The following is a 27,909-nucleotide window of genomic DNA, read 5'->3' as shown; positions in this document are numbered from 1 at the left end:
TATAATATGTTAATAATAGCGATAAATTAACATGATAACTTACTGTGTAATTATATAAATAAAATCATGCACAGTTATTATGATAAAATATAAATTTTATAGAAATCCTCGTGCAGCCGTATGTTATAGTTGGCCAACAGCAGAGCCTTCAATGCGCCACGCTAGAAGAGATACGCATCCACCTTACCTGCAACGTTGCGTGAGCTAGGTGAACATTTGGACATAAACGCAGACAGGTACATGGATAATTGTATAAAATATGATTGAAACTAATAAAATTTTTTTTTCCATTTAACATGTATTACCATGGTTGTTTTAGGTATCAATGTAATAATTCTCGTTTCTATCAAGAATGGGTTGTTGGTAATGATGACAAGTACAGCATTATGTTTGCTTGTCGTGATCTCATCAGTGCTGTAGTTCATCAGGGTGCTACAGAACTACACGCTGATGCCACATTCAAAGTGGTCCCATCCATGCCTCATTGTCGTCAGTAGTATACATTTGTATGTTCTGCGCACTTTTGACTGCGGAGATTGCAAATTTTTAAGGGGGATTTTTCCCCTCAAACTTTTTTTTCTCCGCTCTACCAGACTACGGTGATTTTAAAATTTTTAGGTGGATTTTCCCCCTCAAACTTTTTTTTTCTCCGCTCTACCAGACTACGGTGATTTTAAAATTTTTAGGTGGATTTTCCCCCTCAAACTTTTTTTTCTCCGCTGTACCAGTAAAAAAACCATAATGTATGTTCTGCGCACTTTTGACTGCGGAGATTGTAAAATTTTAAGGGGGATTTTTCCCCTCAAACTTTTTTTTTCTCCGCTCTACCAGACTACGGTGATTTTAAAATTTTTAGGTGGATTTTCCCCCTCAAACTTTTTTTTCTCCGCTGTACCAGTAAAAAAACACTGATTTTCAAAAACCATAATGTATGTTCTGCGCACTTTTGACTGCGGAGATTGCAAAATTTTAAGGGGGATTTTTCCCCTCAAACTTTTTTTTTTCTCCGCTGTACCAGTAAAAACACTGATTTTAAAAATTTAAAACCAATTATTTTTTCCCCTGTTACACATAAAGTTTAAACAGTGTATACACTATTTATTTCCCGTGTAACACAGACGGAGTATTCCGCTACAACCAATAAATTTTTTTCTATGTTACACATAAAGTTTAAGCAGTGTATATACACACTTCATAATTATATTTTTTAGTCATGTTTTTTTTTAAAAATAAAAAATAATACGTTTTGGTTCAAAATAAAAAATATATATTTATATGTATTGTCTCATTATTCTAAATTAATTTTAAATTGATTAAACTAGTTTTCTTACTTCCCTAGTAAAAGGTACATATTCTACAATGCGATCATGAATTAATAAACAATAAGCAGTTACACCTGAAAGAGATTCTGATGCTTCAATTTCTAATTGAACATCTACTGATGAAGCTGTAGCTGAATCATTCTGTTTTGACGTATCGATAACAATAATTGGAGCTTGCGTTAGAAATGTAGATGGGCTTAATATCGGGTTCCGAATACTTTTTTCATAGTACGATTCTTGAAACGATGTATACATATCATATAATAAGGTAAAATTATTTTTAGCAAAATCCAAATTTAAATTATCATAAGGATATGCTATTGAGTTTAAAAATACTTTTACATTAGTTATATTACAATGATCGAATACACCACAATCTTTTTCTAACACAACTTTCTCCATTATTATTTGCTGGGTTTGAACTATTTTTAAAAATCCAACCAGCATTTTCATAACAATTATAATTATCAGGTGTACCTGATAGATAACCTTTTAACGAAATGGTAATACCAAGTACACGTGTACTATCTACTTCTATTCCATTGATTTCAAGTCGTATTTGTTCAAAGAGATAGGAAAAACCGTTATTAGTAAGTTTTAATTTTCCAGCATCTGATACTACTTGACCTTCTAAATATATAAAGCTTTCATTCAGATACGGATAAACATCTGTTTGTTGGATTGATATGCGTATTTCATCATTATTATTAATGAAGTTGTATACGGTGTATATGAATGATATTCGATTTTCGTAATTTTAGAATCGGTTTCTGCTCTAATTTATAACCTAAAGCCTTTAAAATTGTTTTATTTTTCGTTGTTATTTTTTTACTTTATTCGATGTTACCGGTAACGCTTTAGTTATATGACTAGCAACATTTATCTTTTGTAATGGGCTTATATTAAATTTTAATCCCATCTTAAGATCCGTAACGTTTAATATGTAGATCGATTACTAATTTTTCACCTAAATTGTTTATCGGATTATGATCTTGATCAACTAATTGTATAGTTATTAAATCGATATTTGTTTTATTTAATTTATAATATATTAGGTTAGTTGGAGATTGAATCAGCTTCGTCCCTATGTTCTCGGTAGGAGAAAACTCATAAATTGAATGACTTGTCATGTGGTTGTTGAATGAACCTTGAGCTATATTGCACATAACTTTTATTGAATTAACACTGTTTAAATTTACCACTTTCTTTGAACGATGACCATCAATGTATTGCAAGTGTGGTTCATAATTTTTTTTTTCAAATCCCAATAAAGGTCCTATACTGTTTGCTACGTTAAAACGTATTGTTGCATTACTGAATATGGTTGTCCTAAAATCTACTTGATCAATCCCGATATCAAAAGTTATTTTCTCTGTTAGTTTTATTCCAATGTATTCGTTAACATTATAAAAGTCATCTATTTGCGTTAAAATTTGATTTTTAATATCCTTAATACCGTAACACCCCTTTTTCAGTGTGATAAAACAGGTTGGAAATTTATTATTATTTAGTAAACGATCGGGGTTTTCTAAATGTATTTCAAACTGGTTATTAGTTTCATTTATGTTTGGAAATGTATTATATGTTTGTAAATTTAACAAAGCAATTTCCGAGTCATCGTACACATCAATTGCTGGAAAATAATGTACAGATAATGTTGTTGTATTACCAGTTAAACTTAATGTAATTGATTCATACATTGTAAAAATTCAAGACATAAATGTCCACAATTAAATGAATTAAAATCTTGATAATTTGAATAGTTATATATAATCGTGTTTCCTTGAAATAGTTTTGTAATTCAATTGGTGGAGGTAAATCACCGAAGCTATCAAAATATACAACCTTATCTTTAATTTTGTAAAACGCTACTCAATGACTTTCATCACCTGAAGATGCGTCTAAGTTAATATACCACATTCAATTGTTCGTGGTTTTTTAGGTAAGTCATCTCGTGAAAAGACTCCTCGGAAATGATTGATATTAAACTTTGCAATGTATTTTATAATGTCTCTAGATGTGAGTGGTCTGTCAGGTAACGTTTTTATCAGTTTTTTTTCCTTGATCCATTATTAATTAAATTCAATCCGCTACCTTCCTTTTTTTTCGAATTTTGAATTGCATTATAAACACTAGCACTCCCAGACATTAAACTACCGAGAGCTGATAACCCTGCGAAAATAGGAATTAGAGGAATCGCACCTCCTGTCTGACCTGGTGTTAAAATCAATCTTTTACCATTAGGATTTTTCTTAACCTTTCCTTTTTTTGCAGCTAGTGTTCTCTTTTTTATTTTTTTATTACTTTTATGTTTACCTTTATAACTCATACCTATTTTCTGTTTAACCTTCATCATACTTTATTTCAGTATTTATAAAGAAGTTTATAAAACCTTCACCAGTCTTATCTGATTTCTACTTACACGTTGAGCACACTATCTTTCACTGGTTATAAATTTAAAAGATCCAGAGTATTTATAAGAAAAAAAATGGATTTGATTGAACAGAAAGATAAATTAGATATTTCGAACGTTGATACTCAAATAATAAAAAAAACGTCAAGACATGGACCGTTATTACCTGATACTATACGTGCTATTATAGTCGGTCCTAGTGGTTCAGGTAAAACAAATATAATGTATAATCTTATCACTCATGAAAACGAAATAAGATTTGAAAATATTTATTATACTCAAAAACTTCTAATCAAGAAAAATATGTTTTATTAAAAAAAATAATAGATGATATAAAAGGTGCTAACATTTTTATATTTTCAAACCCTGATAAAGTTATAAAACCGAATTTAACTAAAAAGATTCTGTAATAATTTTCGATGATGTTTTATGTGGTCCGCAGTCGATAATAAGAGAATATTTCGGAATGTGTAGACATTATTAATGATACAGTCATATCAAATGAACCATTTGATTTTTCTTCTTCAGTGATTAATTCTAAATTTGAAGAACCTCCAACTGATCAGCTATTTAACTTAGTTTATCACCGTCAGTTAAGAAAGGATCTGGTTTATATAAAGATGTAATACCTCATACACAATTAGTGTATTATGATGATCCAAATGAATTAGTTGTTAGATTAAATCTTTTAACATCGTCCCAAAATGCTGGTAATACTGGTGTAAATAATGAAATCATATCTATTATAGAAGAATTACGTGAGAGGAATATTATAGTTTAATGTCTACATTAGAGGGTTTAGCTAATGAGCTACATCGACCTGCAAGAAAAGTATTTCCAAGACGTAGTATAATAACACGATTTAAAGATGACCTTTGGCAAGCTGATTTAATGGATATGCAATCTCATTCTAAACAAAATCTTGGTTTTAAGTATATTTTAGTTGTTATAGATACATACACGAAATATGTATGGGTAGAATCATTGAAAAATAAAACAGGAAAAGAATGTACAAAAGGTATGTTTAATATATTAAAACAAGCTAATCCAAAATTATTACAAACAGATAATGGTACAGAATTTTATAATAATCAATTTCAACAGTTAATGAAAAAAAATAAAATTAGACATTATAGTACGTATAGCGTTATAAAGTGTTCAATTGGAGAACGTGTTATACAAACTCTAAAAAATAATATATACAAACATTTTACTGCAACAGGTACATGGAATTGGTATAACAAAATATCAAAAATTATTTATAATTATAATCATACAAAACATAGATCAATTAAATGTACACCATATGAAGCTAAAATAAATACAAGTAAAATCAAATCAAATATACAAACAAATAAAACATTATATAAACCAAAATTTAAAATTAATGATAAAGTAAGAATATCAAAATATGAGCATATATTTAGTAAAGGATATACACCGAATTGGACAACAGAAATTTTCACAGTTTCAAAAGTTTTACATACAGAACCAATAACTTATCAGCTAAAGGATGGATCAAACAATATAATTCTAGATGGTTTTTATGAGCAAGAAATTAAATTGACTGATTTTCCGAACACATTTCTAATTGAACGTATTATAAAAAAAGTTAAAGATAAAATGCTTGTTAAATGGATGGGTTTTGATTCCAGTCATAATTCATGGATATTATCGAAAGATATTATTAAATAAATTTTTTTTTTTTTATATATATTTTACCTTTTTATAAAAATAAAAAAAAACAGTATTAAATTAAATTATTTTAGTTATTCATATAATGTTTTCCTTTCACTTTGAACGACACCTACTGATGATAATAATTTAAATTTAGAAATAATTATTATCACTAGATAGCGTGGAAAAAACACCTACTGATGATAATAATTTAATTTAGAAATAATTATTATCACTAGATAGCGTGGAAAAAACACCTACTGATGATAATAATTTAATTTAGAAATACTTAATATGGATTTTCTTAAAAATAGTGAATATTAGAATAATTATTTTTTAATTTATAATGTTCGTATGCTAGTGAATTAATCCCATCGTTTGTTATAAAACGTTTATCATCGTTACCACTTAGTACAAGCTTATTCATTGTTTTAGAATGAACAACCTGTTTATTCGATTGAATAAAATTCATATTTCTACAAGTTTGTTTATTATCAAGAGAGATATGGCTTATGTACGCATTTAATACTTCTATATAATTTTTAAAATACATATGTTGATTAATTACATATTTTTTACACCTTTAGCTTTTTTAACCTCATCGTTGTTTTCAGTCTTGTAAGCATATAATTTCGGTCTTAATGAAACAAATTCTTTTAAAATTTTTCCTCCCATTTCATCTTTAAAATAACCAGGTTGATTTTTATGATTTTCGCTAAAACAATAATGATCTTTTGGATAGTTTGATGTATCAAAATACGGAAATAAATCATATCTAATATCATCAAAAAAATTAAATGTTCGAATATTATATATCAAAGAATCTGTATCTCAGTACAATAATCGTATTTTATTATTATATTTATTTTTCATTACATTATAATGAAAATCATACATAAATGTTTTCGAGACATCTAAAATTGCAGACCCTACATAAATTGCTTTATCGAATTTGATAGTTTCCTTATGTTGGTGAATACCCATAAGATTTTCAGAGTATATAATTCTATCTTTAAAAGTATTTTTCATCATCAATTTATTTGCTTGTTATCTGATGTAACCAGTTTTAAAGAAACTCTAGTTCGAACATTCTCCATACATTTACCAAAAACGCTATTAATTAATAATTTCCAAATTTTTTTCAAATCTATTTTTAGCTTCTCTCCTCATTCTCGTACATAGTTCGATATATGAGGCCATCCATTTACTCTGTGAAAATTTGATTGCTCGATGAATTTTTACTAATTTAAGACCATTAGCAATTGCTTGTTTTAAATTTTTATAGTGTAATATATATTTTTTTTTTGATGATAAAGTAGTTAATAATTTTTTAACTTTTGAATTTCGAGGACATTCGTTTAAAGGTAAAAACGGGAAATCATTATGTTTTTCATGTAAATATTCAGGATAATCAATATCAACTTCTAATATATATCCGACTTTTGAATCATCAGGAATTTTAGTAACATCTATGTTCAAGTCATCAACCCATTCGAAATCTTTGAAAGGTAGCTCAGTTAACATCGATTTTCCATGTAAATTTACACAATCAAGATATGTAATCCATGAAATTGATTTATTAGGATTATAGTTCAAACCTTTAATGTTTGGTATGTTTGCTTTAGCATATCTTTTAACTGATTGACAGATACCCCCTCTGATTGAGGATTCAAAATAAAAAAGCATGTTATAATCAGTCAATTTTTCTAATTTAACCTTAGTATATTTAAGCATACAATCGAAAGCAAATCCTGGAGCAGTCATATAATGAACAGGATCTAGACTAAGAGTAGATAAACATAAATCTCTAAAATTTTCGAACACATCCGTTAGTATGGTGACATCAGTTTTCAAATAAAGATCACTATACTCACCCAAAGTTTTAATATTAAATACTTTCCAAATTTTTTTAGCATGAGAATAATCATTATTATTAATTTCTTCATTTTTTAAAGAGTTATAAAATGCAGATTTTGAAGGTAATCGAGTTTCGTTTATTTTACTCCAACTATCAATATACTCATAAGGGAAAACCCCTTTTCGTGTGACTAAATCAAATGTTTTATTAGAAAATAATTTTAAAGTTTCTTTAAACCTTGATTTATCTTCAAGTAAATTTTTTGCAAGCTCGCTTAATGAGGCCATAAAACGGAATGTATCAACGAATTTTATACTAAATCTCGGAGCAACCTCTTTACTAAAAGATATATATTTTTCTACAGAATTTGGAATAACATGTATATTCTTATCATCAAAACCAAGTTCTCGAATTATAAAGTGACTATCGTATGATAAGTTATGAAAAAAAATTGGAACAAATGATGGGTTGGTTATTTCAAAATTACATTTAAAACAAATACATTGTCTATATTTACCAGTAATATGACAGTGATCTCTAACTTTATATAATTCATTTTCTTCAAAAGATAATAAACATATTTTACAAACCTTTGCTATTTGAAATTATTTTTCCTCCTTTTCAGTCAACGTAATCATTGGTACATTAATTTGATAAATATCATTTATTTTTTTTTGAAATATCAATCATATTTTCCATAAAATTTTTTGCCGCATTAATACCTCTATAAATTATTATGTTTGTTGGAATTTTAAACTGTTGCATTGACTTTTCTGTGATAATATTATAGTCAACTTTTACATAAAATGCATAACTCATAATTTCATGTAAATGTGTGATATAAGTTTTACTAGTTTTAGTGAATTCATTTGTCTGTTTAGCTTTTAAAATACATTCAAATGATTATTGACAAAAAATAGATCAAAATGATTTTTTTCTTCTTTATTGTTTATAAATAGAGGGAAAATAGTACCTTTATTATTTAAACTATAAACATTAACTGAAACATTATTTAAACGTTCAAATTTTTTAATTTGATTTATTGGTGTTGGGAAATCAATACATTTAAAATCTAACCCACTCTTTTTTTCAAGAAAATCAAAAATTTTGGTTGGTTAAATCGTGATTTATTAGAACGCTTATCATATTTGGTTAGTATAGAATATTTAAAATAGTATTTATTATTTTTTTAACGTTTATAATAGCCTTTTTTTCTCGTATAAATTTAGGTAAATCTAAATATGCACCTTCTTTTAATGGATTTACTAATTGATTCTCAACTGTAACCCATCTATTGAAACAAGTGTCCATCCTGAACCTTTAGCAATAAATTCAAATTCTTCAGCTAATATTTTATCAAACTTTATGTTTAACAAACTAGCGAAATCGGATGAATTACATGCTAAAACATTCGAAGTTTTAAAAGCCACATCTTGTTTATCATGTGTTATAGGACGTGTAAGTAGCGTCAACGTGTAAATTAAATTTGATCGACGTTTTAATACACGATTGTCTTAACTTTAAAATTAACTCATGTAAAATATAGTTAAAAAATAATTTGTAATCTATATAATTTTCACAGTTCTTAATTATGAAAGTTTTTGAACCTTTTCTAAATCTTTCTATTTCAATAAGTCCACTTCCAATCGTGTTCATACGCTTTTTTTGTTATTATATTTCTGTTCATAATGAGACTGAATAATAAAAAACACATTAAATTTATATATATATATTATATAAATGTATGTTTTTTTTTTGTTTTACTTTTTTTAAAAAAATAATAATAATAAAATTCTTTAATAAACAATGAGTACTTAGTTTTTTTAAAAAAAAATCATTTTAGATTCAAACAAAAAGATTCTGTTAATAAATTTAGATCATCCAATAATGTACAATAATCGCTATGCAGATGATAAGCTAACGTCTGTTTTCGAAATCTAACATAACCATACAAATCATAATATTTATTAACAAGTAATATTTCATTTCTCAAATTTATTATATTCTCTTTTAAGATTTTTATTTTTTTTATATCTTGTAAAAGGTTTAGCTAAGTATTTTTCATATCTTAATATTTTAATTTTTCTTTTGATTAAAATTATAGTTTTTCTTTGTTCATGTTTACTTTGTACTTCCTTCTCATCTTTATCATCGATTTCTTCATCCAATCGATGAATTTCAATTAAGATATGGTTAAGTAAATCCATTTTCTAAAAAAAAACATTTTTTTTTTTTTATGTTTTGGAAAAGCTATTATGAACAAAGTAATACTTCTATATAAGTAGGTGTATAAAAAAAAGAAAAAATGGAAAATAGATTAAAGAAATAAATAAATTAGGTTAAAAAAAAATAGATTTATTTAATCAAATTTATTTATTAAATCTTCTAGTTGATTATTCAAAATTGAGGAACGATAACGTATACGTCTATTACATTTTTCACCAATATAATAAGAAAAATTATAATCATCTAAAACGTTTCTTTTTTCATTTCTTAACCTATCTATTTCAACTAGATCTATTATTTTTTTTTTATATAAATTATTAATTTTTTTATTTAAAGCTCTTATGTCAATTTTTTTTCTTTCTTCATCTTGATCAACACTTTTTTGGTTTCCTAAAACTTTCAAATGTAATTCTTCAAAGATCGGAGGTAAACGATTTGAGGAGATTCCATTTTATAATTCTGAAATTATAGGTAAATATTTATTCGTTTATTTTTTTATTTTAAATATAAAAAAGGTAATGTAAAAACTATATCTCATTTACACCACATCTAAAAAAAATAATTTGTACCACTTTTCAAGTTTATAATTCACACCAAATAAAATTTAAAAAAGCAGCATTATCTAATCTGTACTTACTAAAATTATAATTTGTAACATTGTTCACATTATTAAAATTATAATTATAATAAAATGTATATATATAAGTAAATTTTTGTTTAGCAATAATTCATAAAATATATAAAATCAATCATACTTTAATTATAAATAAGTAAAACAAACTCTCTATATATATATATATATATATAGATATATATATATCTATATATATATATATATATAATATATATTATATATATATTATATATATATAATATTAAATAAGTAAATTCTTGTTAAGTATATTATACTATTTTTTAAAAAAAAAAATAAAACATAATTTATAACTATTTATATCAACTAAACTCTGTAAGAAAAAGCTAGTAACTATTTTTTGTTATATATATATATTATATACCACAGAATATATTCCGTGTACATACCGTACATTTACTATAACTAAGCTGATTATAACAAAAAATAATAATAACTATAATTAAGTGTATAAGACGTAACAACACAAAATATTGTTTACGATGTATCTGTGTATATGTGGTTTGGAAAAAAAAAATGTGAAGATATAAAATTAAACATATTATTATTATTATAATAAATGACATACTTTTAAATGTTGTACTACACACTAATCTTTTTGAACTATTCAAAATGTTTCGTACTATACTCAATTTTAGGGCTGGTACAAATTACATATTTCATTTCGTTTTTTTAACGTGGTGTAAAAAAAAAAAAAAAAAAAACTAAAATTAATTTATTTATGTAACGCAAATACATGTTATATTTTGATACAAATTACATATGTATTTAAATGAACCTATTTGTGGTGTAAATTATGTAAAATACCATTATTAAATGGAATCATTTTTTATAGTGGAAAATTATAATAGTAAATATTTAATTTAAAGCTAGTTAATAGTAGTAAAGTAATAGTACTTACATTTCTGTTAGCGTGGAAATGCTTGAAAAAAAATATACTGGCTTCTAGTTGTAGTGAACGGTCTTGGTGAAGATGGTTCAGCACGATTTAACGACGAAGTCCACTTTGTCGTATGTGTAAGAAGTTTGAATTTAAAGTTATTTATTCACTGAATATAATAAAAGCAAGCTCGATGTATTGTTAAGTATAGAACAATGTCATCGGTCTATGCGTGAGTGAAGCTTAACTTTGTCTAATTCTTAATACTACCACAACCCATTTTATATTAAACTATTTGGGAGTAGTTCCCCAAAAATATACGTACGTGTCATGGTAAACAGGAAATTCGACTATACGTTTCTATTTCATATTTTACTATAACCAATTATTTAATATATTAATATTCATTATTCTAAATCTAACCAACTAATATCAGCTCAGGGCAACAGGAATGAAGTAATGTAATATGTCGGATTTCTACATAGTGTTCTACTGAACTAGCTGTATGTCTAATTCTTAATACTACCACAACCCATTTTATATTAAACTATTGGGTGTAGTCCCCCAAAATATACGTACGTGTCATGGTAAACAGGAATTCGACTATAAGTTTCTATTTCATATTTTACTATAACCAATATTTACATACATATTTTTTTAATCTTTTAATATATATATCTTATATATAAAAATGAATCGCAAAATATGTTGGTATTCGCATAACTAAACAACCCCTGGACCGATTTGGCTGATTTTTTTCTTCAACTGTTCGGAATTGCCAGGAGAAGGTTCTTACGGACGAAAAATTTGAAAAAGTTATCAGGTTTGAGAAATATGACGAGATGGTGATGAAATTACAGAGGCGCCATCTGTCCAGCAAATAGTAAACTAAATTATTTTTGGTAGTCAATGGCAACCATTTAAATAAAAAAATAATTTATTTAAAATGTTATAGCAAGGTTTTGATTTGAACCCGATACCGTCAAAATATAAAAAATAAATTAAAACTATAATATTTTTGTGTTGCCATGGAAATATTATAGACAATATTTATTCAATTTAATTGTTTGAATAAAATATAATAAAAAATTCCTGGGAAGACCTTAAAAACATAATAATTCATATTTGATATGCCTCCTATACGACGGAGCAATCTAGGTAGAATAACCCGAAATGCTACCAACCAAGCTAATTACCGATCTAACCAAAGTCCTCAAGAACGTGACGACCGAAATGAACGTGAAAGAATTGGATATCACAAACGCGTGAAGCGCGAACGCGAAATTCAACTAATAATCGCGCAAGTTTGAATCGAGCTGCTTTCAGTTACGATGTGTCAATTGACTACAGTAACTACCAGTGTGTTGTTTTGGTTCTACGAACTCGGTTTGCTCACACTGTAAGGCATTAAAATACAAAAACGAAGCCAATGGATTGTGTTGCGCAAATGGTAAAGTGAAATTGATACCATTGGATCCACCACCAGAACCATTGTACTCATTGGTTTCAGGAATAGGAACAGATTCTATACACTTTTTGACAAATATCCAACAATATAACAATTGCTTTCAAATGACTTCATTTGGGGCAACAAATGTAGTTCGGGAAAATTTTATGCCAACTTTCAAGGTATGTATTATAGCAGTTACTCATAATTATTAGCGAACAAAATTTTCTGTCACCAAAGTTAAGATGTGTCACTAATCTTCAATTTCTTAATCATTACGAAATATATCACTTAGTCATCATATTATATGGTGTTTCAGTTTCAGTGACACTTTTATTATATTTTATATTTGATAGATATTAGTTAAAACTAAATATATACTTTTTAAGATCAAATATTATTTAAGTTTGATCACCGACAATCCATTAATTTATACCACACCATAATATTTTTTTTTTATTTACAGATACAAGGGCAAATATATCACAGAGCAGGTTCACTGTTACCAGTGTCAGATAGCGACAACAAATTCCTGCAAATTTATTTTATGGGCAATTCACCACAAGAAATTGATCTGCGTTGTGCACATAACAATTTAGTAAAGAGGTCTATTGTAGAACAATTACAAACTTTATTTCATCAACACAATCAATTGATTATATTGTTTAAAACTGACCTGGATCTGATGCCATCCGATAATCACAAAATTGTAATCAGAGCTGATAAAACACCTGCAGGTCAACATACAAGACGTTTTAATGCACCAACTATTGATGAAGTTGCTATCGTTGTAGTTGGAGAAAACTTGGAATCCCGTGATATTGTTTTACGTCGTCGGAATGATCAATTACAACGTATAAAGGAAACACACCGCTCATATGATGCACTGCAATATCCCATTATATTTTGGCAAGGTGAAGATGGCTACGATTTCTCAATAAAAATGATAAATCCCATTGCAGGTAACTAAAATATTAGTTTAGCTATGGCGATAATATCTCAGTCATTATATTATGTATTTTAATTTTATATTTGAATGTTATTAAAACAAAATCTATTTACAGGTTCTGAAACCAACAAAAAAGTCAGTTCAATGAACTATTATTCATACCGCCTAATGATTCGGGAAAATGAAGATAATCACATATTGAAATGTCGGCGATTATATCACAAATATGTTGTTGACATGTATGTTAAAATTGAAACGGAGAGATTAACATTCATCAGGTTGAATCAAACCAAACTCCGATCTGAAGAGTATATTCACCTTCGAGATGCGATTAATACTGATGGAAATGCACAGAATGTCGGTCGGATGACTATTCTTCCAGCAACATACATCGGAAGCCCTCGGCATATGCACGAATATGCTCAAGATGCCATGTCGTATGTTGTCATTATGGTACAGCAGATTTGTTCATCACATTTACATGCAATCCGCAATGGATAGAAATCAATCAGGAGTTATTCTCTGGGCAATCACCCATTGATCGTCATGATATTACAGCCAGAGTCTTTAGACAAAAGTTGAAATCTTTAATGGATTTCATCGTAAAACATAATGTGTTTGGTGAGACACGCTGCTGGATGTATTCTGTGGAGTGGCAGAAACGAGGATTGCCACATGCACACATTTTGATTTGGTTGGTTGAAAATATAAGGCCAAATGAAGTTGATGCAGTGATATCAGCTGAAATCCCTAATGTACAAGTAGATCCTGGATTGCATGAGGTAGTTATCAAAAACATGATACATGGTCCCTGTGGAACTCTTAATCAAAATTCACCGTGTATGATGGATGGTAAATGTTCAAAACGATATCCATGGACATTAATATCGGAAACAATTACTGGTAATGACGGTTATCCATTGTATCGTCGCAGATCGACAGCAGACAATGGAAAATCAACAATTGTCAAATTAAATCAACAAGATATTGAAATAGATAATCGTTGGATTGTTCCATATTCACCCATTTTATCAAAGACATTCAAAGCACACATCAACGTTGAATCTTGCCATTCAGTGAAATCTATTAAATACATTTGCAAATATGTAACCAAAGGGAGTAATATGGCTGAGATTGGAATTGGTGCAGAGAATTCCAATGATGAAGTTACCCAATACCAAATGGGCCGCTATGTCAGTAGTAATGAAGCAGTTTGGCGAATATTTTCTTTTCCTATTCATGAGAGACACCCTTCTGTTGTTCACTTAGCTGTGCATTTAGAAAATGGACAAAGAGTGTATTTTACAGCACAGAACGCAGTACAAAGAGCTGCTCAGCCACCATCTACTACATTAACCAGTTTTTTTGAGACATGTCAAAACGATGATTTCGCACAAACATTGATATATTCTGAAATGCCAAAATATTATACCTGGAATCAATCCTCAAGGAGATTTATACGACGGAAACAAGGAAAACCAGTTCCAGGATATACAGATGTATATTCCACCGATGCGATTGGCCGGATTTATTCAGTACATCCAAGCAATGATGAATGTTTTTACTTACGACTGCTATTAGTCAATGTACGTGGCCCAACATCATTCCAACAGTTACGAACTGTTGATGGTGAATTGTGTGTATCCTACAGAGAAGCCTGTCAACGTTTGCAATTGCTTGAAAATGACGCTCATTGGGATCAAACTCTCAATGATGCTGTAATATCATTACACGCTCATCAAATAAGAACATTGTTTTCTATAATCATATCTACATGCTTCCCATCAAACCCAATTGATTTGTGGATCAAGTACAAAGATTATATGTGTGATGATATTTTGTATCAAATACAGAATAGAATGGGAAATCCAAATATACAAATCAGTGAAGAAATTTACAATGAAGCATTGATTTCAATTGAGGACATGTGAATAAAAAATAATTAAATAAAACTATAACAGTTAAAACTATAACTACTTACTTTTAAATCATTATATAGGTATGTTTTATTTAATTATTTTTTATTCACAACGCCCTATCACCAGGGTGACGGTTATGTTCAGGAGAATTTTTTAAAATACGTAGGCACAAAAACTGCCACATTACAAATCTTTCGTCGTGAATTCGACGTAATATTAGCACTATCAATAAGATTAAATTAAAAATTAACACACGGCATACGAAAATGCAAAAAAAGAAAGTAACACACGGGCAACGCCGTGTCGGGTCAGCTAGTATATATATATAAACGATTATTAAAACTATGTTCGTAGTCCAATTATTTAATATAATAATATTCATTATTCTAAATCTAACCAACTAATGTAATATGCCGGATTTCTACATAGTGTTTCTACTGAACTAGCTGTATGTCTATTCTTAATACTACCACAACCGCTTTTATATTAAACTATTTGGGCGGCGTAGTCTCCAAAATATACGTACGTTTCTATTTCATGTTTACTATAACCAATTATTAATTTTAATCTTACCTTGCTAATTTACGTACCTTGCTAAATTGTATATAACCTTTCAAATCTGACATTGAAATGTAGAAGTCAATTACATTCTTTTAGATACAAATCGCACTTGTTATTACATTCTATTTTTTCGAATTGAAAAGACGTACCTTTCAAATTTTATTCTAATTAGTGTTTTAGCTGAACTGATTATTTTAGACTTAAGAGGAGGAGTAGAAGTGGTTACATATATAAGAGACTCATCGATACAGTATATTCAGTATACTTCAACAGATTTTACAATCTAGACTTTTTTTTAATAAAATTAATTTAATTTTGAAAAAATGTCCTGCTACTCATTTAAAAGCGATGACGAGGAGTCGGTTGTATTTTCCGAAGTAAGTAAAAAAAAACATTTTTATTTTTTATTTTTTTATCATAATATAATATATAATTATTTTAATTAAAAGACATTAAATATTTTATGAAAAATTTATTTTGTAAACCGTTATCAGCTTATCGTCTATTTTAATTATAGGATAATATTGCAACAACATCTCAAAAAAAAGGTACATCGAAAAGGTTAGCTGTAAAACCGGAGAAGAAACCGGTATCGAAAAAGACGAAAAAGGTGAGTTATATAAATTTATGACATATTACGAAAAAGTAAAAAAATATAATTTAATTATTATTTTATAGAGCACTGCTATTTGTTATACAGACAAAATATTAGATTTAATAACAGATCCAACTATACCAACCGGTGCAGAGAACACCTTGAATATAAAAAAGGATGATTGTTCATTAACGGTTAAGACACCTGTAGACAATACGGCTGTAGATTACTGGACTATAGCACATTATAAATGTGCTAAAATTGATAAAGTTGCTCTGCAAGATAGGTAATAATAATAATAATGATGATGGAAGCATGCTGAATGCTCACTCAAAATATCTTTAACAGGACAGCATCCGGATGATTTAACTACAGCCAAAGAAATGGTGACGCTCATTCAATCTGTTTTCGACAAAATGATGCGACATCCCGCCAAGAAGCTTCTCAGACACAAACCAAAAAAATAAACTTATAAAATGTATGTAATAGGATATGGTGTTGGATTAATTTTATTTAATAAAAAAAAAATTTTTTATATTTATATTTATTTTTTATTATTTAGATAAAAAAAAAAAATAATAATAATTCATTTATAGGTTAAAATAAAAATAAAAATAAAAATAAAAAAAATAAAAATAAAAATATTGAAAGTTAGTATACAAGTGGTATTAATTTCACATTTTTTTTTTTTTTTTTTTTAAACAAGAACGATAAATTAAAATAAATTAAGAAACTTTTTTTTATATTACATCACTAAATCTTGTAATATCATGTTCGACAATGAATTAAAATGAAATTGTAATAACTCGTACATAAATGAACAATCTTCACTTTGTATATTGCTGTAGCTGAAATCATAATTTTGAATATATTGATTTGTAAATTCGTTTCGTTGACAAAATGATGGTAACCCATTTACGTCAGACTTTATTAACGTATAAGCTGTATCAAACGTTTTTTGGTATGATTCCAATTTTTTCTGTTTTTCAACAATATACAAGTCAATACAATGTTGTAATTGTTTCAAACGATGAAGATCAATATGAGATAATGTTATATAATTATCATTAGAATATAAAACTATAGTTGATTGGTTTACATTAACAGAGTAGAAAAATTTATCAAAAAATTATCTTAACACGTTTACAACGAGTATGCAAATTTTCGATAATTGTATTAAAATTGTTTTCGCACATTAACTTACACCACTGATCAAGATCTAACGTTACAACTTTTTTAGTTAATTTACAATCTAATAATATAATAATTGAAATTTGCTTATTAACTAGAAGTCCAACGGTTACACTTTTCTTACTAAAAGGACGAATATCGAACACAGATTTTGATACAACGATTGATGGATTCATATTGATAAAATAAAAAAAAACAGTAAACAGTATTTTTTCTAGAAATATGAATATGATCACTAGACAGCTTAGCTCAAACTAACAAGTTTTCTTTATCCATACATGTTATATACTAAACAAATGTAAGGTTAAAAAGAAAAAAATAAAAAAAATGTGAACGTATAGTGTCTAGTTGAATAAACAGTAAAGAGTTATTATACTTACCTACCTAATTCGATAAAACCTGAAACATTTTTTAAAAATCATTAACATATTAAATTTAAATTAGACGCGTTATCCCACTAGGCTATACGTTCACGAGGTATTAAATAAGTTATTAACACATTTAAGTTTATTAAATTCAGATTTTTTTTATTTATTGAAATATAGAAAGTTAAATAAACTAAACAACAGTATCATATGACCTTGATCCACAATCACAATCACAAATATCGATAATCTTACCATATTTTTTTACTACATTTTCAACAAACTGATTTCCTTTTGATAATAATACAAAAACACATTTCGGATTCCATCTTGAATGTTCAATCCATGGATTATCTTCTTTTCCCAACGATGCAATATAATACAGCAGCAAAAACATTCAACAATATCTTTTTTCCCTGAATATATAAAACCGCTTTCAGCTAATGAGTATTTATCTTGAGATGAAGTCAACGGAAATAAATTGAATGTTTTCAATCTTGATATAAATGTAGTGAATTCTGGATATGTAGGATATGCATTGTTTCGTACTAACGAAACAAGTGAACAAAAACTGTTGTTAATTTGTTGAAAATTCATTTTTTATAAAAAAAAAATAAAAAAAACTTAAATGAATTAAACTTGATTAAAACTAACAGAACCTGATTGAACGATGGTTGAATATTAACTGAACTGTCTGAACTGAAATGAATTCAATAAAACGACTTTTATCTATAATTTATTAAAAAAAATGAAATTACAGTGTAACCTGAATGTTTAACTTACAAGGGAAAGAAATAGTGTTGAAGTGTGTATACACTGTTTAAACTTTATGTGTAACAGGGGAAAAAATAATTGGTTAAAGGCGGAAACTATACCTTAAATTTTTAAAAATCTCCGCAGTCAAAAGTGCGCAGAACATACATTATGTTTTTGGGAATCAGTGTTTTTTACTGGTACAGCGGAGAAAAAAAAAGTTTGAGGGGAAAAATCCCCCTTAAAAATTTGCAATCTCCGCAGTCAAAAGTGCGCAGAACATACAAATGTATACTACTGTCGTCAATTATTTATCATACATTTGATCCTGCAAAACCATGTAAAATTATTATTTATAAGTCATTAAAAATTTGAAATAAATTATTAAACATGTATTTTTCTAGTCTATACCTGTATGCTATGTGCTTATGGAATCTAAATCAGAAAATGCATACAGAAAAGTGCTAGAAAGATTTCAGTCAAAATTTCCTGAAATTAGACCCGTGGCAATAATGATAGATTTTGAAACCGCCCTTTGACAAGTTTTTATAGATATTTATCCCCAAGCACAGGTTTATTCTTGTTGGTTTCATTTCGTACAGGTTGGCAATTTAAAATCTATTAAGAGAATTACAGGAATATTATATGCCATTTTACAAGCAATAGCATTTAATACAGTTATATTTTCTTATAAATATGTAATTTAATATTTAACTTGTAAAAATAAATTGTTTAGAGTTTACAGAAGAATATAAAAAAAATGGGTTACTCACAGTATATAAAACAGAATAGGGAAGCCATGATGTGCCTTAAAATGTGTGCAGTATTACCTCTATTGCCAGCTCATCTAATTGAGCAAGGGTTTCAAGAAATAAAAAACCATGCCCGAAATAATGCAATACTACTACCAAGATTTTTCACCTATTTCTCTAGGTAAGCTACTGATGTAGTGATTATACAATTCATCATATATTATATAAAACCATAAAGTATAAAATACTGTTTTTAACAATTGTATTCTGTGTTTAGTTTTTGGCTGATTAGAAAAGGCCCAGAATGTATTTCTGTTCATGGTCAACCTCGCAGAACAGACAATAACATTGCAAGTTTTCATTCTACTTTAAAACAGAAGTTCCAAGTGATGCATCCAAACTTATGGAGAATGTTAGGTAAGTTACCTATTTCATTTTTTAACGTTCATACATCAAAACCAACCAAAATCTTTGAAAATAACATAAAAAGCATGAAACCTGAAAATAAACGATTAGTTTCATTAATAAAAATAAAATATTGCTCATGTAATGATGTATGCAATATTAAGGTATCATACATAATCATCATTGTTAAAACACAAAATGTATTTCAATAAACTTTTTACTGAAATTAAAATTAAATATTTGTTTATAGAACACCTAAAAAATATGAATACCAAACAGCACATCATTATACAGCAGTTAGCAGCAGGATTAAAAACAACAAGGAGTGTGAAAATGAAATACATTTTAAACTCCTTACGTATTAAAAACGCAGCAGCTTTACTGAGCACTGGCTCTATAACTGTAAAGGACTTTTTGTTACAGTGCTCACACAGTACTGATAGGTATTTAACAATGGAGCTAAATTGAAATGATGAATTTGAAAGTATGAAATTCTTTATTCTTATAACAATGCAGTTAATAAGACTATTTACTAATGAGTTTTTATTTTTAATAATTAATGTCAGTTATTCATTTTAAATCTGAAACTTTTAAAACAAATTTATTCATTAATACTGAAACAACATTAATAACTTAATTACAAAATTTATATTTACCTTAGAAATTACATTGTACTATCAGCGATTTTTTAATGTTGTCAGGCTTTAATGAACGACGGTTATCTGTGACTAAATTTTTGTATTTTGAAAATGACCTTTCAACGTCAGTAGAGGTGATTGGTGCATATTTAAAATACGAAAAATCATCAAGGGTCATGTCTTCGGGTAGTCCTATATTTGTCATACTTTCCTCTTCACCGGATAATATTTTGCAAATTTTGCAAATCATTTTGTAGCCGACATCACTATTTAGAACTGAATCTAATTTAGTTTTAATACTGTCACTATCTTGCCCTTGAAGTTTCTTAACTATGCCACTTATTGTTTCGGTTATTTTAATTGAATCAAACAATGATAATTTTTGCTCTTGAAGTTGTTTTATGGCCGTTGGTAAACATTCAAAGTTCGATTTGATATAAATCAAATTTGCTTGCAGCGTTTGAGATTTCAATACATCTTGAGCTTTTTTAATTGCTACGCTATCATTTGAATCAAACGATTCGACAACATGCTTAATTGACTCAAAATGTTCACAATAATATATAGCTGCCGAAATCCGTGTTCCCCAGCGAGTTAGAATTGGTTCTGGTGGTAATGCTAAATCAGGTTCAAGTGTTTTGAATATTTGTAAGCGATGTGGGGATTTACGGAAAATTTTTTTCACATTAGCCACTAAATCATCAACAACAGGAAAATGTGAACGAATGTCTTCTGCTACTCGGTGTAATGCATGCGCAAGACACGTTACATGCACCATTTTAGTGTAAAATACTTGTAAATGACGTGCTGCTTTCTTCATATAAGGCGCTGCGTCTGTTAAAAACAACAGCATGTCATTATAATGTAACCCTTCAGGCCAAATTAAGAACAATGATCTGTCAAACGCTTTACAAATAGTGCTGTGGTTTGTTTTATCAAGTTCTTCGACATTAATTAAAAATATTTCACCGGGGCCATCGTGTGACAGAATACCAATAATTGTGTTGATTATATACCTTCCTTCGATGTCAGTCGTTTCGTCCATTGAAATCCATATTTTTTCCCATTGATAAGTTTTTTGATTTCATTCATTTTCTCGGTGTAGCAGTCATCAAATATATCCAATCCGCAATGTAGATTCGACAGGAATATTTTGTCCAGTATACTTGGCGAGAAAACTTTTAAACTGTGGATTGGCCAGCTTGTTTAACGGAATGTTTGCTGCCAACATAGCTCTGCATAAATCTAGATTAAAGTCTGATTTTTTTGAAGTTATAGGCATAAGTTGTTGCAAATTTTTCCGCTCATTATTTTTTTGAAATCGAATAAGTGATGCTTTGTGTTTTGTAGTATTAATATGCTGCACAATACTAAAGCGTTTTTCACTAGCTATTTTTATTTCACAAACCTTGCAAAATAATATTTTACTATCGGTTGAGAATATATTTTCACCAAAATCAGTAACTAATTGCTTTAGTCTAAAGGCCGAAGACGGTTTTTCTTTCGGCATGTTGGATATTAATATTATTGTTGGATTTAACGAAACAAACATACACGCACACACGTCAAAATAACGACTGAAACAGTCTCGTAGAATCGGTCTAGTCTGGCCCCGATAACGCGGTTTATGGACGGATGTCGTTAGTCCTAGTAGACCTAGTCGTTCCAAGAAACTATTGTTAAATTTAAGAGGATCAAGAAGATAAGAAAAAAAAAGATAATACAATTTCTATTTTTAATTTTATACATATTTTTCATTTGTATTTTTAATAGATGCTAATAGAATATTGTATAATATGCCCGATAAAGTAGAACTATGCATAAATATGCCAAATAGGCAAAAAACCTCTAAATATGCAAAAACATGCAAAATAAGATTTCACATATTTAACTGTGGTACCTTGAAATAGATTTCTATGTCATCCAGCATTAAATACAACTTAGCAAGATTGATATGCAAATGCATGATAGAAGAGGAAGAAGCTGTACAAAATGAAATTGTTGTTCACAATATAAATGTCGACATTAATGAAAGTGAGTTAAATTACCAACTAGTTACTTAAACCATGACTTAAATACCTTTATACTTAAACATATAAAATATAATTACAATAATAGATTTTGAAGAAAATGACCAGCAAGTGATCCCTGTACCAGTTCATGAAAATGCAGCTGTCAACAATGTAATAGGTATGTAACAGTCATGATACACAAACATTGAAAATTTATATTTTTAAATTTTACTGATCTAACCTGTTAACATAATATAATTATAGAGAGTGAAAATTTTGAAATTGTGGTGGTGGCGGCCATACAACAAATACCAGGTACTAATATTTATAATTGATAAATTTAAAGAAATCACAATTTTTTATGTATTATACCTAATATTTATAATCAAACCATATTATTTAATTCTGTTTACATTTATCAGGTGAAGAATACGACCGTTGTTTTGTATGTCTCAGTGGTAGGAGTGAAGTTGATGGAAGTGCTGTCAACATTTTTTTGCCATGTGGCCATGGATGGTGCTGTGATACTTGTAGTCAACACCAAACCAACTGTGGAATATGCAAAACCCCAATAGAAGAGACCTTCAATATTCATATAATGACAGGAAATGGTAATAGCGGCTAAATTTTTAAATTTAATATTCAATATTTTCATTAAAATAATATTTACAATCCAATAATCCATGCTTCGAGACACAATAATAACCGAATAAGATAATTATTTAATCTACAGGAGAGCCAAAATTTACTTTTATCACCAATCTGCACATATAAATAATAAATGTGCAAAATAGAGAAACCTAACCTGTTTGGAGGGACCCGCTCTGGATTATTACCTAAATATTTTATATATTATTATTAAATCTGCTTGTGCCGAACCGGCAATTGTTTTACTTATCATATTTTATACATATTTTACTTGTCGCGCCATAAGGGCCGTTTATTTATTATATTTTATATTTTGTTTGGCCATAAGGGCCGCGCATTTATATATACCTTTTTTTACTTGTTGGGCCAAAAGGGCCGTAAATTATTGTTACTGTTTTGTTGAATTATTTAGCCGTTATTACCATTTAAATTGAGTTACCATTATTTATTGTAGTTACCTATTCGTTAGTTTAAGTACACACACACACCACCGCATACTAGCACTCACAGGTCTTGCTCGGCGAACCTGGCCACTTCCTGTTGAGTGCTATACCTATATACACACAATTTATACAAATCGGTCGGTGTATGAGTGCAGCGCGCGAATCGCCTGGTTACCGGGCGCGCGTATTATTATTATATGCTCCCGGCCCGTTCATAAATATTATATTAAATATATTGTGTATGATACTCTATTTTGCATATTTAAGAGAAAATTAATGTTACATACAAGTATGATCAATCAGTATACAATACATACACATAATACAGTGCCGGATCTAAGTCTCAGGAGGCCTGGGTGCGACTATCTATTTGAGGCCCCTTAAAAAAAATTTTTTGACATAGCACTTAGACTTAACTACTTATTAAATACATATTGAAATATTAAATAACCTAAAATCATGAAATATTAGTACCTGCCTTAATTGTTAGGTAAATTATGAAATATACATTACACTCATTATTTCCATACCCAGTAGCGAACTTAGACCTGAACTTTGGGGGGGGGGTTAATTTTTTTAATTAACATATTGGATGACGTGACACCTGAACATAACAAAACATATTAATAAATTAAATCATCCAATAATTTCGGGGGGGGATTATCCCCCCCCCGTTAGTACGTCACTGTCCATACCTATACGGCTATACTTTTTAGATATGAGGTATTAATGTATGCTAGTATAACATAAATCGAGTCAATCGAAATAATTAATAATTAATATAATAATGAGTAATGACTGTATTCTCAACATTGTGCTAAAATTGAAGGAAACAAATATAAAAAGTTTAAAATAGATCAAAAATAAAAATCAACAATATTATAAATAGTTTTTAATACTTAAATACATTTATTTCAAAAAGTTTTTTTTTCTTGATTTGATATTAGCAAAGTTATTAATTATTTGTGATATATTTATTTCATTTGTTCTTTCTCTTTCTATGTTTAATACTGCAATATTACTTAGTCTATTTTGACTCATTGAGTTTCTCAAATAATTTTTTATTATTTTTAATTTAGAAAAAGAACGTTCTGCTTCTGCAACAGTAATGGGTATGGTTATAAATATTACACATGCGCTTAAAACATCTGGAAATACAATGGATAAATCATTTTCAACAATATAAATGGCCAAGCTCTTAATAGTTTTAAGTTGATGTTTTTGTAAACTAGTTCTTAAACTTAATAATTGTCGGGTAAAATCTGTGCTGATATCATTACTATACTTTAATATGAAGTCATATGATGCATTGATAACTTCTTTTTCAGTTTTTGATAAAAATGAAGTAGGATTTAAAAATGAAAAAGTTTCAACTACATCATGTGTTCCTTTAAATCGAGCTACAAGTTGTGATAAAACAGAGTCCATAACAGGGAAAAAGATTTGAACTTTAAAATTATCTTCATTAGTGTTAAGTCTACGATCACCATCTATTTCATCAAAATATTTTACAGCTTGTTTTTTACGTTCGTTGGGATATGTGACTGGTATATTCCATTTTTTACATAATTCTTTTGCAATAATTAAAATATGCTGGTAGTTGTCTCTGATATCTTGAGTTGATGTCACAGCCAGCTGTATCATGTTTGAAGCTGCTTCCAAATCCATATTTATATTTTGTAGCCGTTTTGATACAATACGCAAAGAACGTAGAATTGGTTCCCACATACATAGAATCAAAATAAATTCAAATGTTTCCAACTTTTTTTTTAATCCACCGGCTAATGTTTTTTCTGATGTTTTATTACTAGTAAGAATAATGTGAGTCAACGATTTAAGTACATCTATATAACGTTCTTTCAAGGAAAATATTGCATCATGTCGAGCTTCCCACCTAGTAGGGCACACTTTGTTTAGAACCTTTGTACGGATTTTAATAGAAATATCATGTCCAAATGCTAAAAGTGCCCATCTTGGCGCACTATTAGCAAAAAAATTAAAAATTGCTTGAACTGTGTCAAAAAAATTCAATACTTTACTATGACATTTAGCTGCATCAGATATTACTAAATTAAGATTGTGACTACAACAATGAATATATGATGCTGATGGAACAAGTTCTTTTATTCTAGTTTGAACGCCAGAATGGACTCCGCTCATCACAGATGCCCCATCATAACCTTGTCCACGGCATTTGTTAATATCCAAGTCAAGTTTTGATAGAATTTCACATATCAACTGTGTATAATCAGCAGCTCCGTGGTGTTTTAACTCAAAAAAACCTACAAATGACTCCTTAACTTCTAGTTTCTTCTCTTCAAAATTTATGATAGTATACCGAATAATAACACTCAGCTGATCCAGTTTAGTTATATCTAAAGTAGAATCTATTATAATGGAAAAACATTGGCATAACTTTATTTCATTACAAATAGTTTTAAGTAGATCAGAAGATAAAATTCCAATTAATTTATCAACTATTGTGTGACTCAGATACTTGATTTTGCTTTTCTCACAATTAATAAGTTTGCACAATATGGGATCATAATTTGCAACTAATCTAACGGTTTGTAAAAAATTACCTTCGGAAAACTGATTTTTTGAGCTAAATTTACCTTCATTTCCTCGAAGAGCAGTATTTCCACTAGTTAAATGTAAAATTATCATTATAATTCTTTCCAGTACACTTCTCCAGAATGCAGCCTCTTCTGATACTTGATTTTCTAGTTGACTATCTAAAACTTTATTTTTTGCCCACAGAGATCGAATTTTTACAGATTCAATATGTTGAATTGAACTTTCATGTTTAAATATTTTTTGAGAAAGATGTTGCCAGTTATCTATTCCAGTAATCCATTCAGACTTATAATTTATATATTGTCTGTCAGCAAAAAGCCAACATGATTCACAATAAACATAATTTAGGATAGGCGAATAGCAAAGCCATGTACGAGGAATACGATTACCAGATTTTGATGATAAATAATAATATTCTACTGAAAATTTTCTTTTGTCTTCATTGCGAGGAAATTCCATTTTTGGTCTACATGGTCCATATTCTATAATAGATCTTTTGATTACACTTGTTAAGGTTATTCCAAGAAAATGTGCTTGATCAGTTGGATAATCATGAAGTAAGCTCAGACCTGAATAAATTAAATTAAACCATTAAATTTAAAATAATACTGATGGTACATATCACAAATGGTTATTTTATTATTGTATTCAATACTTAAATGTTAATTGTAATATAATGAACATTTTTGTTTGAAAAAAAGTAAGAACCAATACATAATAAAATGTAAATACTTCTTGATTCTTCTTGTGACTTAGTTTTAGTATGTTTGTTTATTATTTATTACTTTAATTTACTAAAATATCACAATCATAAATTGTATGATTTATAAAGCAGGATCACACTTATTTTATTAAATTATATTTAAACTACATTTAATAAAAATATAAACAATAAATTACCTTGGATTTCCATTGATTCATTTTCATTAATTTGGTTTACTTGTTCATTTAACTCATTAACAATTTCTATATTTCCATGATTACTTTGAACTTTTTGCTCTACACCACCTAAATAAAATATATTATTTTATATAGGTACTTCAAAAATAAAAATATAAACAATAAATTACCTTGGATTTCCATTGATTCATTTTTATTAATTTGGTTTACTTGTTAATTTAACTCATTAACAATTTCTATATTTCCATGATTACTTTGAACTTCTTGCTCTACACCACCTAAATAATATATATTATTTTATATAGGTACTTCAAAAATTAATCAAAAAAATAGTACATTACTTTGGGCATTTTTTGATTGGCAAACACTTTCCTCATTAGTAATAACTACAATTTCAGGGTTATCTTGTGCTTTCAGTTCTACTTCTAAAAATAAGAAAATTACATTGATAATAATTACCTAAAAATTCAATTAATTTACAACTATAAACTGATTGAGCTATAATAACTATCTACTATTTATGATCTTTATATTACAATTTAAAACAAAAACTGGCTCATTATACAAATTGAAAAATTTATAATTGTATAAAATTGAAAATTGTATAATTACCTGAATTGATGAATACAAAATTATTCATTAATCCTTTATATTTTTTTAATTCATTGTTTTGTATATTTTTTCTACGTCTCTTGGACGCTCCACTTTCAAACAGTCTGTTGGACA

At 28.2% G+C, this 27,909-nt stretch overlaps 3 protein-coding genes and 1 pseudogene across 3 annotated transcripts; 2 read left to right on the top strand and 2 right to left on the bottom strand.

Annotated features, from left to right (window-relative positions):
- The first annotated feature begins 115 nt into the window (after positions 1-115).
- Positions 116-20,433, top strand: LOC126550908 (uncharacterized; annotated as a pseudogene).
- Positions 12,442-15,395, top strand: LOC126550900 (uncharacterized). The gene is made up of 3 exons (XM_050203446.1): positions 12,442-12,657; positions 12,942-13,437; positions 13,540-15,395. Exon 3 carries the CDS (start codon positions 14,015-14,017, stop codon positions 15,353-15,355), a length of 1,341 nt encoding a protein of 446 aa, XP_050059403.1. The 5' UTR covers positions 12,442-12,657; positions 12,942-13,437; positions 13,540-14,014; the 3' UTR covers positions 15,356-15,395.
- A 3,853-nt stretch (positions 20,434-24,286) lies between the features above and the next one.
- On the bottom strand, positions 24,287-25,434 carry LOC126551066 (uncharacterized). The gene is made up of 2 exons (XM_050203816.1): positions 24,838-25,434; positions 24,287-24,310 (listed from the first exon to the last, which is right to left on the bottom strand). The coding sequence occupies exons 1-2, from the start codon at positions 25,432-25,434 to the stop codon at positions 24,287-24,289; spliced, it is 621 nt and encodes a 206-aa protein (XP_050059773.1).
- A 217-nt stretch (positions 25,435-25,651) lies between these two features.
- On the bottom strand, positions 25,652-27,823 carry LOC126551065 (zinc finger MYM-type protein 1-like). Its single transcript, XM_050203815.1, has 5 exons — positions 27,796-27,823; positions 27,525-27,608; positions 27,184-27,291; positions 25,741-26,852; positions 25,652-25,687 (listed from the first exon to the last, which is right to left on the bottom strand). The coding sequence occupies exons 1-5, from the start codon at positions 27,821-27,823 to the stop codon at positions 25,652-25,654; spliced, it is 1,368 nt and encodes a 455-aa protein (XP_050059772.1).
- Between the last annotated feature and the right edge of the window lie 86 nt (positions 27,824-27,909).

This window comes from Aphis gossypii, chromosome 3 (assembly GCF_020184175.1).
Source record: "Aphis gossypii isolate Hap1 chromosome 3, ASM2018417v2, whole genome shotgun sequence".
Classification (NCBI taxonomy): Eukaryota; Metazoa; Arthropoda; class Insecta; order Hemiptera; family Aphididae; genus Aphis; species Aphis gossypii.
The sequence above is the reverse complement of the archived record's forward strand: the minus strand, read 5'-3'. Positions and strand labels throughout refer to the sequence as shown.

Excerpts from the sequence above, each read along its gene's own strand:
- LOC126551065 (XM_050203815.1), bottom strand. The coding sequence starts at position 27,823 with ATGAATAATTTTGTATTCATCAATTCAG. Across the intron at positions 27,609-27,795 it reads TTTTGTATTCATCAATTCAG|AAGTAGAACTGAAAGCACAA; the intron begins GTAATTATACAA and ends TCTTATTTTTAG. Across the intron at positions 27,292-27,524 it reads CCAATCAAAAAATGCCCAAA|GTGGTGTAGAGCAAAAAGTT; the intron begins GTAATGTACTAT and ends TATTTTATTTAG.
- LOC126550900 (XM_050203446.1), top strand. The coding sequence starts at position 14,015 with ATGGATTTCATCGTAAAACATAATGTGTTTGGTGAGACACGCTGCTGG.
- LOC126551066 (XM_050203816.1), bottom strand. The coding sequence starts at position 25,434 with ATGTGGGAACCAATTCTACGTTCTTTGCGTATTGTATCAAAACGGCTA. Across the intron at positions 24,311-24,837 it reads CAGATGTTTTAAGCGCATGT|GTGTCACGTCATCCAATATG; the intron begins GTAATATTTATA and ends TGTTATGTTCAG.